At 38.2% G+C, this 15,214-nt stretch overlaps 1 protein-coding gene across 2 annotated transcripts in view; it reads left to right on the top strand.

Annotated features, from left to right (window-relative positions):
* eif2ak4 (eukaryotic translation initiation factor 2 alpha kinase 4) overlaps window positions 1-15,214 on the top strand; it is a 59,417-nt gene that overhangs the window by 13,001 nt on the left and 31,202 nt on the right. Inside the window, exons 9-21 of one of the 2 annotated variants that reach the window (XM_084096129.1) lie at window positions 267-802; window positions 2,509-2,624; window positions 3,390-3,544; window positions 4,341-4,774; window positions 5,349-5,421; window positions 6,343-6,429; window positions 6,504-6,626; window positions 7,413-7,514; window positions 7,720-7,783; window positions 8,623-8,702; window positions 8,791-8,892; window positions 9,861-9,911; window positions 11,486-11,725. In XM_084096129.1, coding sequence (XP_083952255.1) covers window positions 267-802; window positions 2,509-2,624; window positions 3,390-3,544; window positions 4,341-4,774; window positions 5,349-5,421; window positions 6,343-6,429; window positions 6,504-6,626; window positions 7,413-7,514; window positions 7,720-7,783; window positions 8,623-8,702; window positions 8,791-8,892; window positions 9,861-9,911; window positions 11,486-11,725 — 2,163 coding nt within the window. Of the gene's footprint in view, window positions 1-266; window positions 803-2,508; window positions 2,625-3,389; window positions 3,545-4,340; window positions 4,775-5,348; window positions 5,422-6,342; window positions 6,430-6,503; window positions 6,627-7,412; window positions 7,518-7,719; window positions 7,784-8,622; window positions 8,703-8,790; window positions 8,893-9,860; window positions 9,912-11,485; window positions 11,726-15,214 lie in introns of both variants that reach the window. The other variant, XM_084096128.1, reaches the window with a different exon arrangement.

The following is a 15,214-nucleotide window of genomic DNA, read 5'->3' as shown; positions in this document are numbered from 1 at the left end:
ACAAGGTAGTTTGTGACGTCAGAAACACCAGCGATTTCAAAGCGTGTTTTTGAGACTGTCTTTGGTTCACTGCAGTTTTAAGGAGGAAATACTCAGCGATGGAGTCGACTTATGAATTTACACACGGTTTGTCTTAAAGCAGATTAAAAACACCACATAGACACATAAACAACATTAAAAGCGTGATTTACACCACAGGGGGACTTTAAATAGAAGCCTTTAGATCAGAAGTTTTTAAGGTCATGATGAACACTCTCTTGCCCCAGATCCACGGTGCGGAGAGCGAGCTGAACTCGCTGCTGAAGCTGAAGCACCCGAACCTGGTGCACTATCAGGCGCTGAGCTGCAGCGAGCGCGACGACTGTCTGGTGGTGGACCTGCTAGCCGAACACGTCCCCGGGTCGAGTCTGGCACAGAAGCTCTCGAGTGGCTCTCCGGTGCCGGTGGATCAGCTCCGGCGGCACGCGGTCCAGCTAACGGCTGCGCTCGAGTATCTGCACAGCAACTCGGTGGTCCACAAGCACCTGAACCCGTCCTGTGTTCTGCTGGACGCTCACGGGGACGTCCGGCTCGCCGACTACAGTCTGGCCAAACGCCTCGCTGACGTGTGTGACGACGACATCTTCCAGCAGGGCCGCGTGCGCTTCCGAGTGGAGGCGATGCCCACGCGGGCCGGGAAGAAAGGCGACGTGTGGGCTCTAGGGCTGCTAATGTTAGCGCTCGCTCAGGGTCGCGAGGTCGAGGAATATCCCGTCACGGTGCCGGAGACGCTGCCCGCCGACCTGCACGACTTCCTCAACAGGTGTGTGTGACTGTCATAATTCACAGGTGTGTGTGACTGTCATAATTCACAGGTGTGTGTGACTGTGTCATAATTCACAGGTGTGTGTGTGACTGTGTCATAATTCACAGGTGTGTGTGACTGTGTCATAATTCACAGGTGTGTGTGTGACTGTGTCATAATTCACAGGTGTGTGTGTGACTGTGTCATAATTCACAGGTGTGTGTGACTGTGTCATAATTCACAGGTGTGTCATAATTCACAGGTGTGTCATAATTCACAGGTGTGTGTGACTGTGTCATAATTCACAGGTGTGTGTGTGACTGTGTCATAATTCACAGGTGTGTGTGTGACTGTGTCATAATTCACAGGTGTGTGTGTGACTGTGTCATAATTCACAGGTGCACATTACTGCACGATTTTGGGGGGGGGAAATCTAATTGCAATTGTTCAAAACTGCGGGGAAAAAAAATCCAGGTTTGCTGTGCTTGTTTGTAGGGCCAGAAATGTGTGATTTATGTAGCAATAAAATAATAGTAATAATAAATAATAAATTAATAATAATTAAAATTAAAAAATATAATTATTATTTTGCAATTGTTCAAAACTGCGATTAAAACAAATCCTCTTTGACCTAAAATATTAGGTCCCCCGGAAGTTAATATTTAAATAATTCACAGGTTTTTATTTTACTTAAATTAAATGATAGTTAAATTAATTAATTAAATAATTTTAAATTATTGAAATTACATTACTGCATGATTTTGAAAAAAAATAATCTAATTGCAATTTTTCAAAACTGATATAAAATAATAATGATAATAATAAAAACAAAATTATAATAAATAAAACCTAAATTAAAACAAAAAAGAAATATTACTCTTGTAAAAAAAAAAAAAAAAAAAAAAAAAATAATAATAATAATAATAATAGTAATATTAGTAATTCAGAGTAAACTCCATCTGAAGTTATTATATCAATAATTCACAGTTTTTTATTTTACTTAAATTAATTGATAATTAATTAAATTATTTTTCTGATTTAATGTTTAGTAGGGCTGCATGATTTTGGGGGAAAAAATCTAATTGCAATTGTTCAAAACTGCGGGAAAAAATAATAGTCCAGGTTTGCTGTGCTTGTTTTTAGGGCCAGAAATGTGTGTTTATATATATATATATATATATATATATATATATATATAACTATAAAATAATAATAGTAATATTAGTCATTATTATTGTTTTATATTACAACTCCTCTTGAAGTTAATATTTCGTTAATTTAACACGTTTTAACAAGTTTTTTTTAATACTAATAAACATTTTATGTTAATTTTTTTTATTTTTGTTTTTAAATTGTTTTAAACTTTTACATTTTTCATATTTTTCTGATTGAGTGTTTAGTAGGGCTGCACGATCTAAAAAGAAATATCCAGGTTTGCTGTGCTTGTTTGTAGGGTCAGAAATTTGTGTGTATATCAATATGGCTGGCTATATAATAATAATAATTTACTGTGAACTGAGCCTCTCTGAGACGCTGAAAACACAGATCATGAGTGTAAATGAACAGTGTGTACTTCACTCTGAAATACGCAGCGCATGTGTTCATTCAGCTAAATTAAACACAGCCGTTGTGGACGCATCACCACGCTCTGCTTTTATGAATATGTTTGTGCAGTAAAAGCTTATAGATCATTCGTTTGCTTATATATTTCTGTATATTTGTAGGTGTGTGTGTCTTAATGACGCTGATCGCTGGCACGCTCACCAGCTTCTGGATCATCCGTTCCTGAGACCTCCCTCACCCAGGAGTGTGTTGCCGTGTCAGGAGTCCAGTCCAGAGGGTGAAACACACACACACACACACACACACATATTGTACACCTTTAACCTGAGTGTTCATCAGAGGGGTCCAAGACCCCAGGACTTTTGTCGCTCTTGAACTACGAATAAACACACACACAAAAATAATGGATTTGAGGAGTTTTGTGGTTGAAATTTTAAAAAGGAACAAATCCTTCCTTCAATTTGACCCCCTTTAGGAATGAATGGAATGCGAGGAATGCTTCAGTACACATAGAAAAACATAAAAATGCTCAAAATTCAAACTAAAAATGCTAAAACTTTCATTTTTTATAATGTCTACATGTGTATCTGAATGCACACTGAAGAGAAACTGGCTTTAGGACCCAGAGGAACAGCTCATTTACTCCATATAGAGCTATAAGGCCATCTAGAGTCATGAAATATCATCTTATATTATTATTTTTCCACAAGAGCTCAGCAAAGACACCCAATGTAAGATATTTAGAGCTGAATTAAAAGAGTAATGCATGAAATTATTTTGAATTTAAGTTGAAAGAATGTGAGGAATGTGCTTAAATTACTATTTATTTATTATTTATTGATCAAATCTAGTAATTTAAAGGTAAATAAAAAAAATCTCCCAAAAAAAATTGCATTAAAAAATAGAAAAGACATGATCAAAATGAAATAAAATAAGCTTTCTGGACTTATTTAAAAGTAAGTATAATGTACATTAAGCTCGAGGCAGTGATGCTCTCCTCAACACGGCACGTGTCGGTAATGTCCATGTTCTCGTCCCTCAGACACAGGCGTTGACTTCGCGTCCACGGTTGTCCCACGCAGCCTCCTCCTCAGCGCCCCCTTCAGTACGGAGGTGCAGAAGCAGTTCTCCAGGTACTACAACGAGTTCTCCGAGCTGCAGCTGCTGGGAAAGGGAGCGTTCGGCGCTGTGATCAAGGTCAGGGATCTCATGCTTTTATTTATGACACAGAGATCTGTTATTAATGCAGATGCTAATTCTACACGCTGCATCTGTGTGACGTGTGGGAAACGGCCTGGAGTGTGTGATGTCGTCAGTGACGGGATTAGGGCTGCGCGATATTGGGAAAAACTGACATTTTAATATTTAGGTTTTTCTGCAATATATATATATATTGTGAAATGAAAAACTACAGACATTTTTACCAGAAGATGATTTGAAGAGCTCAGTTTGGAAGGAATTAATATTTCAGATTGATCGGCGTGATTGTTTTAGTCGTGTACGTCTGCATAGAAAGTAAAAATACTTTTGAATTGCGATATTATAAATCTTTAATAATAATAATAATTTGTATAATTATTATTAATAGATTAATTTGATGTTAAAACTTAAGAAATATATTATAATATATTTATTCTATTTTTTATACATGCATATACAAATATATATATATATATGAATATTTGTATATGCATGTATAATTTTTATAAATATTCACTTTTTTTTACTATAAAATTTACTACAAATATGTGATATACATCACTATAAATATCTATTTCTGTCTATTTATATCAAATTATATATATATATATATATTGTACAGCACAATGTATAATTAACACTATAACAGCTGAACACTAAAATGGCAATGCTAATATTTATATCTCGATTTCTTTACGTTCAAATGTGTTGTTTAGCTGGAAACCTTAAAGCGCCTGTGTATCCGACGACAGGTTTACAAACGCTCATATGACTCGTGTTTGTCCCCGTTCAGGTCCAGAATAAGTTGGACGGCTGTTATTACGCGGTGAAGCGGATCCAGGTGAACCCGGCTAGCAAGCAGTTCCGGCGGATCAAAGGTGAGGTCACGCTGCTGTCGCGGCTCAACCACGAGAACATCGTGCGCTACTATAACGCGTGGATCGAGCGGCACGAGACGGCGTGGACCGGAGCGCTGAGCAGCGACGACTCTGAGGCGTTCACCAGCCCGGAGACGCACTCCCGACCCGCGGCGCCGCCCCGCCGGAACGAGCTGGGTCTGATGGACAACATCGAGGACGAGGCGCCGCCGCCGGCTCTCGCTAGCTCTGTGGAGTGGAGCACGTCGCTAGAGAGATCAACCAGCGCTAAATGCAGCGCTGCCGACGACGAGGAAGACGACGATGATGATGATGATGATGAAGAGGACGTGTTCTGCCACTCATTCCTGTGAGATTTCTGCTGTCCAATCATTATAGGGGCTTTTGCACCGGAGGAACTGGGAACGATGTTAGTTCTAGGAACTCTTTTGGAGGAACTGATTTACTCCTCCTTCAGAGTCGGTCTAAACCAGCGCTAGAGGAACTACAGTGACGTTAGTGTTCGCTGATTGGCCGAACGCACGCGAAACACCAGCACACGCCATGTAAGAAAAAAAGCAGATTGTAGCCTATATATTTACTCCAGAAACTAACTCTACGAACATGGAAAACATTGATAGATGAGCCTCTAAACCTTTACGCTGAGGAGAAAATCCAACGCGACGTTGAGGAAAATCCTCAGCGCCGTCAAAATAAAAGTCCCAACAACAAGCGCGGCTTACGTCACTTCAGAGTTCCTACTGACGGTGCGAACGCAACCAGGAAAACGTTCCTAGAGGAACCATCAGTCCTGAGGGAACCGTCCTGGTGGCTCGTTCCTGTAACTGAGTTCCTGGAACTCTCCGGTGCGAAAGCCCCTCGTGTGTGTTTTGCACTGATAGTGTGTGTTTGCGTTTCTGACCTGGTTCTGTTTCGACACACAGTCCTCCTGACAGCGACTCTGAGAGCGACGTCATCTTTGACAACGCTGACGCCAGCAGAGACAGTTTCCTACAGGTCAGTCGTGCCCATCTTTTTTTTTTACCGGAATGGTACGAAACTTGGTAAAGGTTTTGGCACTTGCTGTGTGAACACAAAGGAAAATCATGGACATGATTCGAAGAGGTTAAACGGTCCTGTAAAAATAGTCCCACTTGAGCTCCTCGCGGTCAGAAATGAATGAGAGACGAGTTTCCTCTAGTGGAAGCGTTTGGTACTGCAGCCGAACACACTCTCACTGAAAGAGATATCAAGCTCAGATTTTGAACACAACTTGTTTAGATTTATTTATTTTTAAAAGTGTAAGTTCACTTTTTAAAACTTTTTCACTTCAGCAATAATCTGCCAAGTGTCGTGTTTGAAACGAGATCAAACTTCAGTCTGTCACTAAAGCATTCAAGATTTATGAGAGTAGTTGAAAATTAAATGTTCAGGCCTATACTCAAAAAGTGCATAAATGGATTATAAATGCAGCGTAAATATAATTTAGTACCATAAAATCCCCTAAAAATACAATATATGATACAGTAGGCTTTAAAGGGTTAACTATAAACATTAATCTGTAGTTTCACAAAGTAACAATGCATCTTGTCTTCATTTTCAACACTAGTTTATTTTAGACAACACTATTTTAAATGAATCAAACTTCTTTTGTTTCTTTACAATAAATGCACTTGCTTTGATTATTTGGTTGTTTTGATTTTCACTCATTCTAAGTGTTCAAAAAAAAATTTTCAAGTCAATTTTTATTTATATACATCAAAGTGTCTGTCATACTGTAATGCTTTTATCTTTATTCCCATCTGAACGTTCCGATGACTTGGAATAATAGAGAAGAAACATTGGGATTTGTGTACATGATGCTTGTATACAGTTGTTCCACATCATATTGATCACATGATCAGTGTATTATAATGTTTGGCATTTATTTCTCCGCAGGATTCCAGCAGTCGGAAAGCAGCGGATCCGTCAGAGAGCTCGGACTCGGAGAAACCCCTCCTGATAGCGCATTACCTGTACATACAGGTGCGTGACCCCTGACCCCTTGACCCCTGACCCCTGTGGCCCCAGTGTTGACCTGTCGTGTTGTGTCTCCTCAGATGGAGTACTGTGAGAGAAGCACGCTGCGAGACACGATCGATCAGGGCTTGTATCAGGACATCAGTCGCCTCTGGAGGCTCTTCAGGGAGATCCTGGACGGTCTCTCTTACATCCATGAGCAGGTGAACATCATCTCATCCTTATAGATAGACAGAAAAGTTTATTGTCATTGCATTTAAAATGCAACGAAATTGCGAGTGCCCTTCCAACCACGTAACATACCATACCATACCATACACACTAACATAAATACATACACACACATTGCACTGATACTCTGCTGTATCTTGTAATTCTGTTTATCCGTTGTGTGTGTGTATTTATGTTAGTGTGTATGGCATGGCATGTTACGCAGTAATTATCCTCTGTTCACAAACATCACGCTTATGAGCACTTCAAAAAGCACTTCTAATTCATTGAAATCATGAAACGTACAATTTAACGACAATTTATTGTTTTAGATTAACTTTTTTTTTTCTTGAGACCTATGAATTTTTTTTCTAATTCCGTTTTTCCTTTTTAATTTTTCTGGATTCCGTTTTTTCTTCCATTTTTATTTTTTTGGTTCGTAATAAAAAATTCTAATTAATTGAAATCATTAAACTTATAAAATTAACAATTTATTACAAATTTAATAAAAACAAATAGTTTTTAGGTCCCTATGAAATTCGTTTTATTTTATCTCAATTTTCTTTTCTTTTTTTTTCAAATATAGGGCCCTATGAAATGTTTTATTTTTCAGAAATTCTGTGTTGTGTGTTTTCATTTTTCTTTCTTTCTGATTTAATCCAGATTTATGGTAATCAAATGAAACAGTGGTAATCAAATGAAGGCATAAAACATCGAATAGGTTGAAATATAATCAAAAGTGTTTTTTAAATGACACTAATATAATGTGTGTTTGACAGGGAATGATCCACAGAGACCTGAAGCCTGTCAACATCTTCCTGGACTCTCAGGATCACGTGAAGATCGGAGACTTCGGCCTGGCCACGGATCACCCTGCTAATGTGGTATTGCATGCGTTTTCTGCGACGTTTAGTGCATGTGTGCCGTAGCAGTTTTGATCCAAATGCATGTTCAGACAATGATGCCTTACTGTCCATCTCCAATATCAGTTTCATTCATTCATGCATTATTCATGAGTCTGTATTGTTTTCTGATTGGCAAGCGTAACTTGAATGAGTCGAGTGTGACATGCTTCATGTGTTTCAGGCTGCAGGGAAACTGGAGGTGGAGGAACACAGCTCAGGGTTTGTCCCGAAACAAGATCCAACAGGTAAAAACACCTGATCGAATACTGTGACCACTGGATCATGTGTTTCCTTCCCTTCTGTTCACACCTGTCTTCTCCAAAACACAAATAATGCTGTCATTTTAGTTATTGTTCATCAAACACATAATAAGAGCTCTACAGTGAAAGCATGTGGAAGTAAAAATAGATGTGTGTGAACTGTCAGATATCTTTAGGAGCAAAATACATTTCAAAATAAGAGTCCCAGTGTATTTCAGGCTTGTTAAAAAAATGCTTTGGTTATTATTGGTATTTTGGTTGCACATTAAACTATATCTACCATTTAATTCAGCCAAAAAAAGAAAAAAAAGAAATCATGATTCATGATTTCAATTAATGAGACATATTTTTATTACTAACATTTATTTTAACACTTAAATCAGAGTCCAGAAAAGTTTAAACAGAAAATAAAAAAATATTTATTTTGAAAATAATAATAACAACAACAGACTTTATTTATTTGTAGATTTTTTAATTTAACCATTAAATAGAAGTCCATAAATATATGCATGCATACATACATAGTTTAAAGCAGAACTATTTAAAAACCAAGTGTAGTTTTTGTATTCTACTAAATTAAATAATTTAGCTTGTAAGTGTCTCCTTGAATCCCTTTACTAAGGAAAAACACATTATTTGATAAATTTTTCTTTCACTGCTAAAGTTTTTAATTCACTCCTAAGTTTGTCAAGTGTCAAGCTCTTTAATATTCAGTGTATATGGTGAAATATTCTCTGTTTAACTCCAATTAAATGTAACTCTACAAAAACTAAACAAAAAAAAAACTTTAACTCTAAAATAACTGTAGTGTTGCTGTTTCCCAGATAACATGACTGGAATGGTCGGCACGGCTCTTTATGTCGGTCCGGAGGTTCAGGGAAACACTAAAGCCACGTACAACCAGGTATTGAAGAACCTGCAAGTTTTACTCCATTAATATTTGATATTCAGACACGTTTCATTGCTGACAGTGTGTGTGTGTGTGTGTGTAGAAAGTGGATCTGTTCAGTCTGGGCATCATCTTGTTCGAGATGTCCTACAGACCCATGACCACCGCGTCAGAACGCATATTTGTGCTCAGCCAACTCAGGAAAGTGAGTCTCGGCAAACTCTCACGGGTTTTATTACACTGATAGTGTTTTAGTTTGTGAAATATAGATATAGATATAGGTTTCAAATTTTTTCAGTGACTTTTTATTGAGTACAAATTTGGAATAATTATGATTTTTTTAATGTTTTTAAAAGTTTAATGTCTCTTCTGCTCACCAAAGCTGCATTTATTTGATCAAAAATACAGTAAAAAACAGTGAAATATTATTGTAATGTAAATCAGCTGTTTTCTATGTGAATATATAGTAAAGTGTAATTTATTCCTGTGATCAAAGCTGAATTTTCAGCATCATTACTCCAGTCTTCAGTGTCACATGATCCTGATTATTTTATCACATGACTGATTATTTTTAATGTTGAAAACAGTTGTGCTTCTTCATATTTTTGTGGAAAGATTAAAAAAAGAAAATAAAGTAGTACTTTTAATTCATCCATGTATCAAAAGTGACAGTAAAGACATGTATAATGTTACAAAAGATTCTATTTCAAATAAATGCTGTTCTTTTAGAACTTTATATTCATCAAAGAATCATGAAGGATAAAATGTGTCACAGTTTCCAAAAAAATATGAAGCAGCACAACTGTTTTCAACACTGATAATAATCATAAATGTTTCTTGATCATCAAATCCTCATATTAGAGTGATTTCTGAAGGATCATGTGACACTGAAGACTGGAGTAATGATGCTGAAAATTCAGCTTTGATCACAGGAATAAATTACACTTTACTATATATTCACATAGAAAACTGATGATTTACATTATAATAATATTTCACTATTTTTACTGTTTTTTTATCTAATAAATGCAGCCTTGAAGAGTCTCTTTCAAAAACAAAAAAATCATCATAATTGCAGACTTTTGTACACATTTGCCGTGTAATGACACTAATTTCCTGTAGAATTGCTTCAAATGTCTCATAATCACTTGTTCTTTCCCGTTTGTCCTGCAGGAGTCGATTAATTTCCCTGAGGACTTTTCCGAGTATGAAAGCGGGAAGCAGGTGCGCATCATTTGACACATCCTCATTTGAGCTGTTCTCCACATCACTCCTAGGGTTGAGTACTGTTCACATTTTAACCAGTTCCAGTACCGGTACATGAAATTCGGTTGCCGGTACCCAACGGGACCTTTTCCCGGTACTTTAGGCATGTTTACCTCAATAACTGTAAAGAAACTGTAAGTCATTTATAGAAGTGTTATTGACATTATGCCAGAGCTGCCTTGGTCGCTGTCTGCCATCTGTGAGGTTTGTATACTGTAATATTTACCCCTAAATAATAGGCTACTAGCTACTTAACTAGATGCAAAAGTTCGTCGAGACAAACTTTAAGTTGGCTTGAGAAAGTTTGGACTAGAACGTTTTTTGCTAGGCGGTTGCTAGGGTGTTCTGGGTGGTTGCTATGGTGTTGCTAGGCGGTTGCTAAGGTATTCTGGGTGGTTGCTAGGCGGTTGCTAGGGTGTTCTGGGTGGTTGCTATGCTGTTGCTAGGTGGTTGCTAGGGTATTCTGGTTGGTTACTAGGGTGTTCTGGGTGGTTGCTAGGCGGTTGCTAGGGAGTTCTGGGTGGTTGCTATGGTGTTGCTAGGCGGTTGCTAAGGTATTTTGGGTGGTTGCTAGGTGGTTGCTAGGTCTTCTGGGTGGTTACTATGGTGTTGCTTGGCGGTTGCTAGGGTATTCTGGGTGGTTGCTAGGCGGTTGCTAGGGTGTTCTGGGTGGTTGGTAGGCAGTTGCTAGGTGTTCTGGGTGGTTGCTAGAGTTTTTTGGTGGTTACTAGAGCATTTCTAGACGTTGCTAATGGTGTTCAGGGTGGTTGCTAAGTTATTTTTGGTAGTTGCTATGGTGTTACTAGGTGGTTGGTAGAAGATGGTCTCTCAAGCCAACTTAATTAATTGAATTCATAAATACAACCAAAATCTGTGAAGACCTTTGAGTTTCTGTGTGTTTATGATGATAGTTTTTCTCAAATGAAACTGTAAAATGCTCATATAGTCAGTCTCACAGCGGCTCTGGAGATGAAGTTCATGCATTCATGTCCTCATATAGCCAGCAGAGGCGAGCATCGCGCAAATAATCGCTCGTCTGCGCCATTCATTCACACACCGACACGCAGAACATGCATGATTCGTATTTAAATAGTCTTAAGGTCCTTGTGAATTTGATTATGGAGCTACTTATCCATTTTCTTGCGAGTGCCGTCAAGATTACTATCTGGTGCCACGAGACCCCGCCCACACGCTGTTCTGATTGGCTGTGGGTTTTGATTGATTGACGCATCTCGCAGTCGCGTCTAGTTTGGATAGACAAATTATTTGTCGCTGGAATCGTATCGCGTCTGGTTTGGACACGGCGTAAGCGTGATTGGCATAATGTGAGGTCGTATTTATTTTTTAATGTGCGAAAATTTCAGACGCAATCTTCGGAGACTTACTCTCCGCCCAGATTCGTTCTCAGGTAATGAAATTTGCCACCGATTGATTAAATGTGAATCGGTGCTCGTAGTCCCGACGTAATTCGGTCGTGCCATTAGAAGTACAGAGTTCGGTACCCAACCCTAATCAGTCGTCATGTGACCCAGTGTACGAAGGTGATCGCCTGGCTGCTGATCCACGACCCGGCGCTCCGGCCGACGGCGCTGGAGCTCCTGAAGAGCGATCTCCTGCCGCCGCCTCAGATGGAGGAGTCCGAGCTGCACGAGGTGCTTCAGCACACCATGGCCAACGTCAGCGGGAAAGCCTACCGGACCATGGTCAACCAGCTCTTCTCCCAGAACATCTCGCCCGTCATGGACTTCACCTACGACATCGACATTCACAAGGTAGAAGAGCTCAAAACACTGACCAGAAACATACAAATCTACAGACAACCAACATTTATTCAACATTTCTCACATTATCACAGTTTATTCACTATAGTTTAGAAAATGGTAATAAAATATGAGCAGAACTTGATATTTGACTGGTTTTGTCCGTCCTTCTGTTAGACTGTCTCACACATGAATTATGTTGAATATCTGTCAGCTGTTAAATTTAACTACACAATTAGATAATACCAGTTTAAAGGCAGGGTAGGTAGGACTATAAAAAAAAAAAAAGATCCAAATTTGTTAAAACTTTCTATATATATCAATACATAATTAAAATGTAAGTACTCTGAAAAAAAGAGTATAAAAATCAAGTGACTCTAGACCGTTTAATCTGTATTAAACACAGCTCATTATTTCGATTCGGGACGAATCAAAGGATTGGCTTAGGCGACTGTCACTCTCTCTCGCAACCATGGCAACAACCCTTTTGCCACGGGATCTGCCCACTTGCGCGCGGCCGCGCGCACGTTTGATTTGAGGAATTCGAGAGGCACTGAACCTAGGAATAGCAAAACAATGGCAGAGAAAGAGCAATCAAAATTCACATTACCGGCATGCAGTTAGTGAAGGCAAACAAGGCAAAAAAAAGAAGACAGTACAAGAAAAGGTAATGAACAAAAAGTCTTTGGATAAACAAAGAAATAAAACGCGTGTCAATATCAGCGTAGCTTTCCAGCGACCACCCCGTCCTCAGCCTCTACTTCCTCGGACCCTAGTTGCACGCCACGGCCTCTTGCACGACCTCCTCTGCTTCGCCCTAAAATTATTTTTATTTTACAAAAGGACATTTTACAAACCTACATTTTGCGCATGTGCTCCTGCATGCACTTTTCCAGTCACAACACAGCAATCAAAGGAGGACGCGCTGAAAACTGTAATGCTGTTCTCTTCCTTCGAATGTTTGAGTTGCAGAGGAATTTGTGACTGTTTCAGCTGTTCAACCACATCAAAGTTTCGTAATTAGTAAGTCCGTGCTTTTTCTCTTTTTGTTCTTATGTGCTGAAGGGCTGCTGTGCCTTGGTGAAACGGTGTTTGTACGTGAAGAGCTCTTTTCCAAAACGCCATAAACCTAAAAAGCTGCCTCAAAGAACCAGCAAAAGTAATGATTATGAATGTGTAAAATATTGCAATAAGACATTTTAATTGTTTATTAATTTCTGTGTCGGCTGCAAAGATGAAGTTGACGATATTTGACTCGCGATCTTCGCAGTAGGCTAGTGAACGCATGCACCGGAGAAATGCACATTTAGGCTACATAGTTTTATTTTGTTTTGGATGGTTTTGTTTAGAACCAGATTTCTGTAAATATATTCCACATTTTTTAGGCCTGTGAGGCGAGGCTACGGTTCGGTTCACGATGATATAATCTCCAGTTCAAGCACCTTATGTTGTGATTGATAGCCTATATTTACTTTATGTATTTAATGCAGGAATGAAAATATTAATGAATTAATGAAAAAAAAAAATATTAAAATTAAGATACAATTAATACAAAACGAAATTCGTTTTAAAGAAAGGCTTTGTGCTTTCTGTTTTGAGGTCTCTGTTAAAGTTTGAAAGTCTCAGTGCAGCTTTCAGAGCGCTCGCGTCCATAATGGAGAACTGTCAAGTAATATTGTTTTTTCCTCATAAATGCAAACACGAAAAATAAAAGACAAAAACTTTTTTAAAAAGACAAACCATAAATTTAGAAAAAAAAAAAAAAAAGATGGATTTATTTCGTTTTGGGGGAAAAATGAATGGATTTATACCGTTTTGAAAATGTTAATTTTTTTTTACTTTGAATTGATCATCAACAATATTGTTGTTTGATTTAATAATCACTGTTGCAAGAAGTGCCTAGTTAAGTTTTTTTTTTTTTTTTTTTTTTTGTAAGTGGAAAAAGTAGGGGGTGCCACAGATTCTGTTTAGTTAGCTCCTTTATTGTTTTTTCTATAGCCTAGAATAATATAGGTCAAATGCAGCAAGTCAAAAGACCAACTGGACCTTCTTTGCCAGTTTGCTCACATTTCTTTGAAGGATGGCAAAAATATCGCCTGAATATCTATATCTAGATATTGGAAAAAAATATCGAGATATTCATTTTTGTCAATATCTCCCACCCCTACATGCAGAACACCATATATGTTATGAATCTTACACGAAATTCATCTTCATCACAATATAACTGATGGTAATGTAAAAAAGTGTATCAATGCAACCTGTTTTTAGCTTATATAACTAGCTCGTTAGCGAATCAAAAAATATATATTTTAAATTTACCAATATCAATATGCTAGCTTGATAGTGAGTACTAAAATACATCTTATTTGTTTATATTCATAAGCAATTAGCGTTAGATTTTTTTATTACATGTGATTCTGACATGATGTCACTACATGCACTGTGCTCCTTCCTCTCTGCTTGTCTCAGGTAAATAATGCGTCTTCAGCTCAGCGGTTGGAGTCGCGCGTTCATGTGTTTTGGGGGCGTGGCTTTGGAAGGAGCCCAGAAGGGAGGGGGTGGAGTGAATGGAAATAATGAACTGTCTTTAAAACAGTCCTGAGAGGTCTACAGACACTCGATTTTTATACTTTCTTTTTCAGAGTACTTACATTTTAATTATGTATTGATATGAACATAAAGTTTAAACAAATTTGAAAAAGAAGTTTTTTAGACCATTCCTACCTACCCTGCCTTTAATACATAATCACATATATATATAGAAGTGTTATTGACATTATGCCAGAGCTGCCTTGGTCGCTGTCTGCCATCTGTGAGGTTTGTATACTGTAATATTTACCCCTAAATAATAGGCTACTAGCTACTTAATTAATTGAATTCATAAATACAACCATTTTAATATATATATCTAATCTAATATATATATATATATTTATATCCCTTTTCTTAAAAAAAAATGGTTTAAAGGCTGAAATGTGAGGTTTAACGTTTTATAAAACTTTTTGTTTTTGTGAAGACCTGTGTTATTTGAACTGTAAAGTTGTTTAAATAGTCATTTTGTGGTTTGGATGTTACGGTAGACTTTTCCCTGCCTGTCCATATGGAGTTAATTCTATTTGGTCTTCAAAAGATCTTTAACAGGGGGTGTTTCTCAATATGCGATCTTCAGCGATCTTGCGTCCTTGTGTTCTCGTTTTACGTCATCATTAACCGTCGAAGTTCAGACCCAATTCTCAAGAACGCAAGTACAGAGGACGCATGAAAGAACCCGGATGTGTTCTTGATACCGAGGATGCATCGAATGCAGACTTGAGCTAGTACTCGCCTGGTGTCCCAGAAGTCATTGCGGCCGGTTTCGAGTTCGTTCTTCCAAGGAAGCTTGGCAAGACCGGTCTCCACGAGAACACAAGTCCGTTCTCTGCGTTCTTGGAATTGAGAAACAGGAGCCTTAGGTTTGTCCTCAGAAACCCTGTGCTGATGGTCTCCCGCTTTTGCATG

This window comes from Abramis brama (assembly GCF_963993115.1).
Source record: "Abramis brama genome assembly, chromosome: 21".
NCBI lineage: Eukaryota > Metazoa > Chordata > Actinopteri > Cypriniformes > Leuciscidae > Abramis > Abramis brama.
The sequence above is the reverse complement of the archived record's forward strand: the minus strand, read 5'-3'. Positions and strand labels throughout refer to the sequence as shown.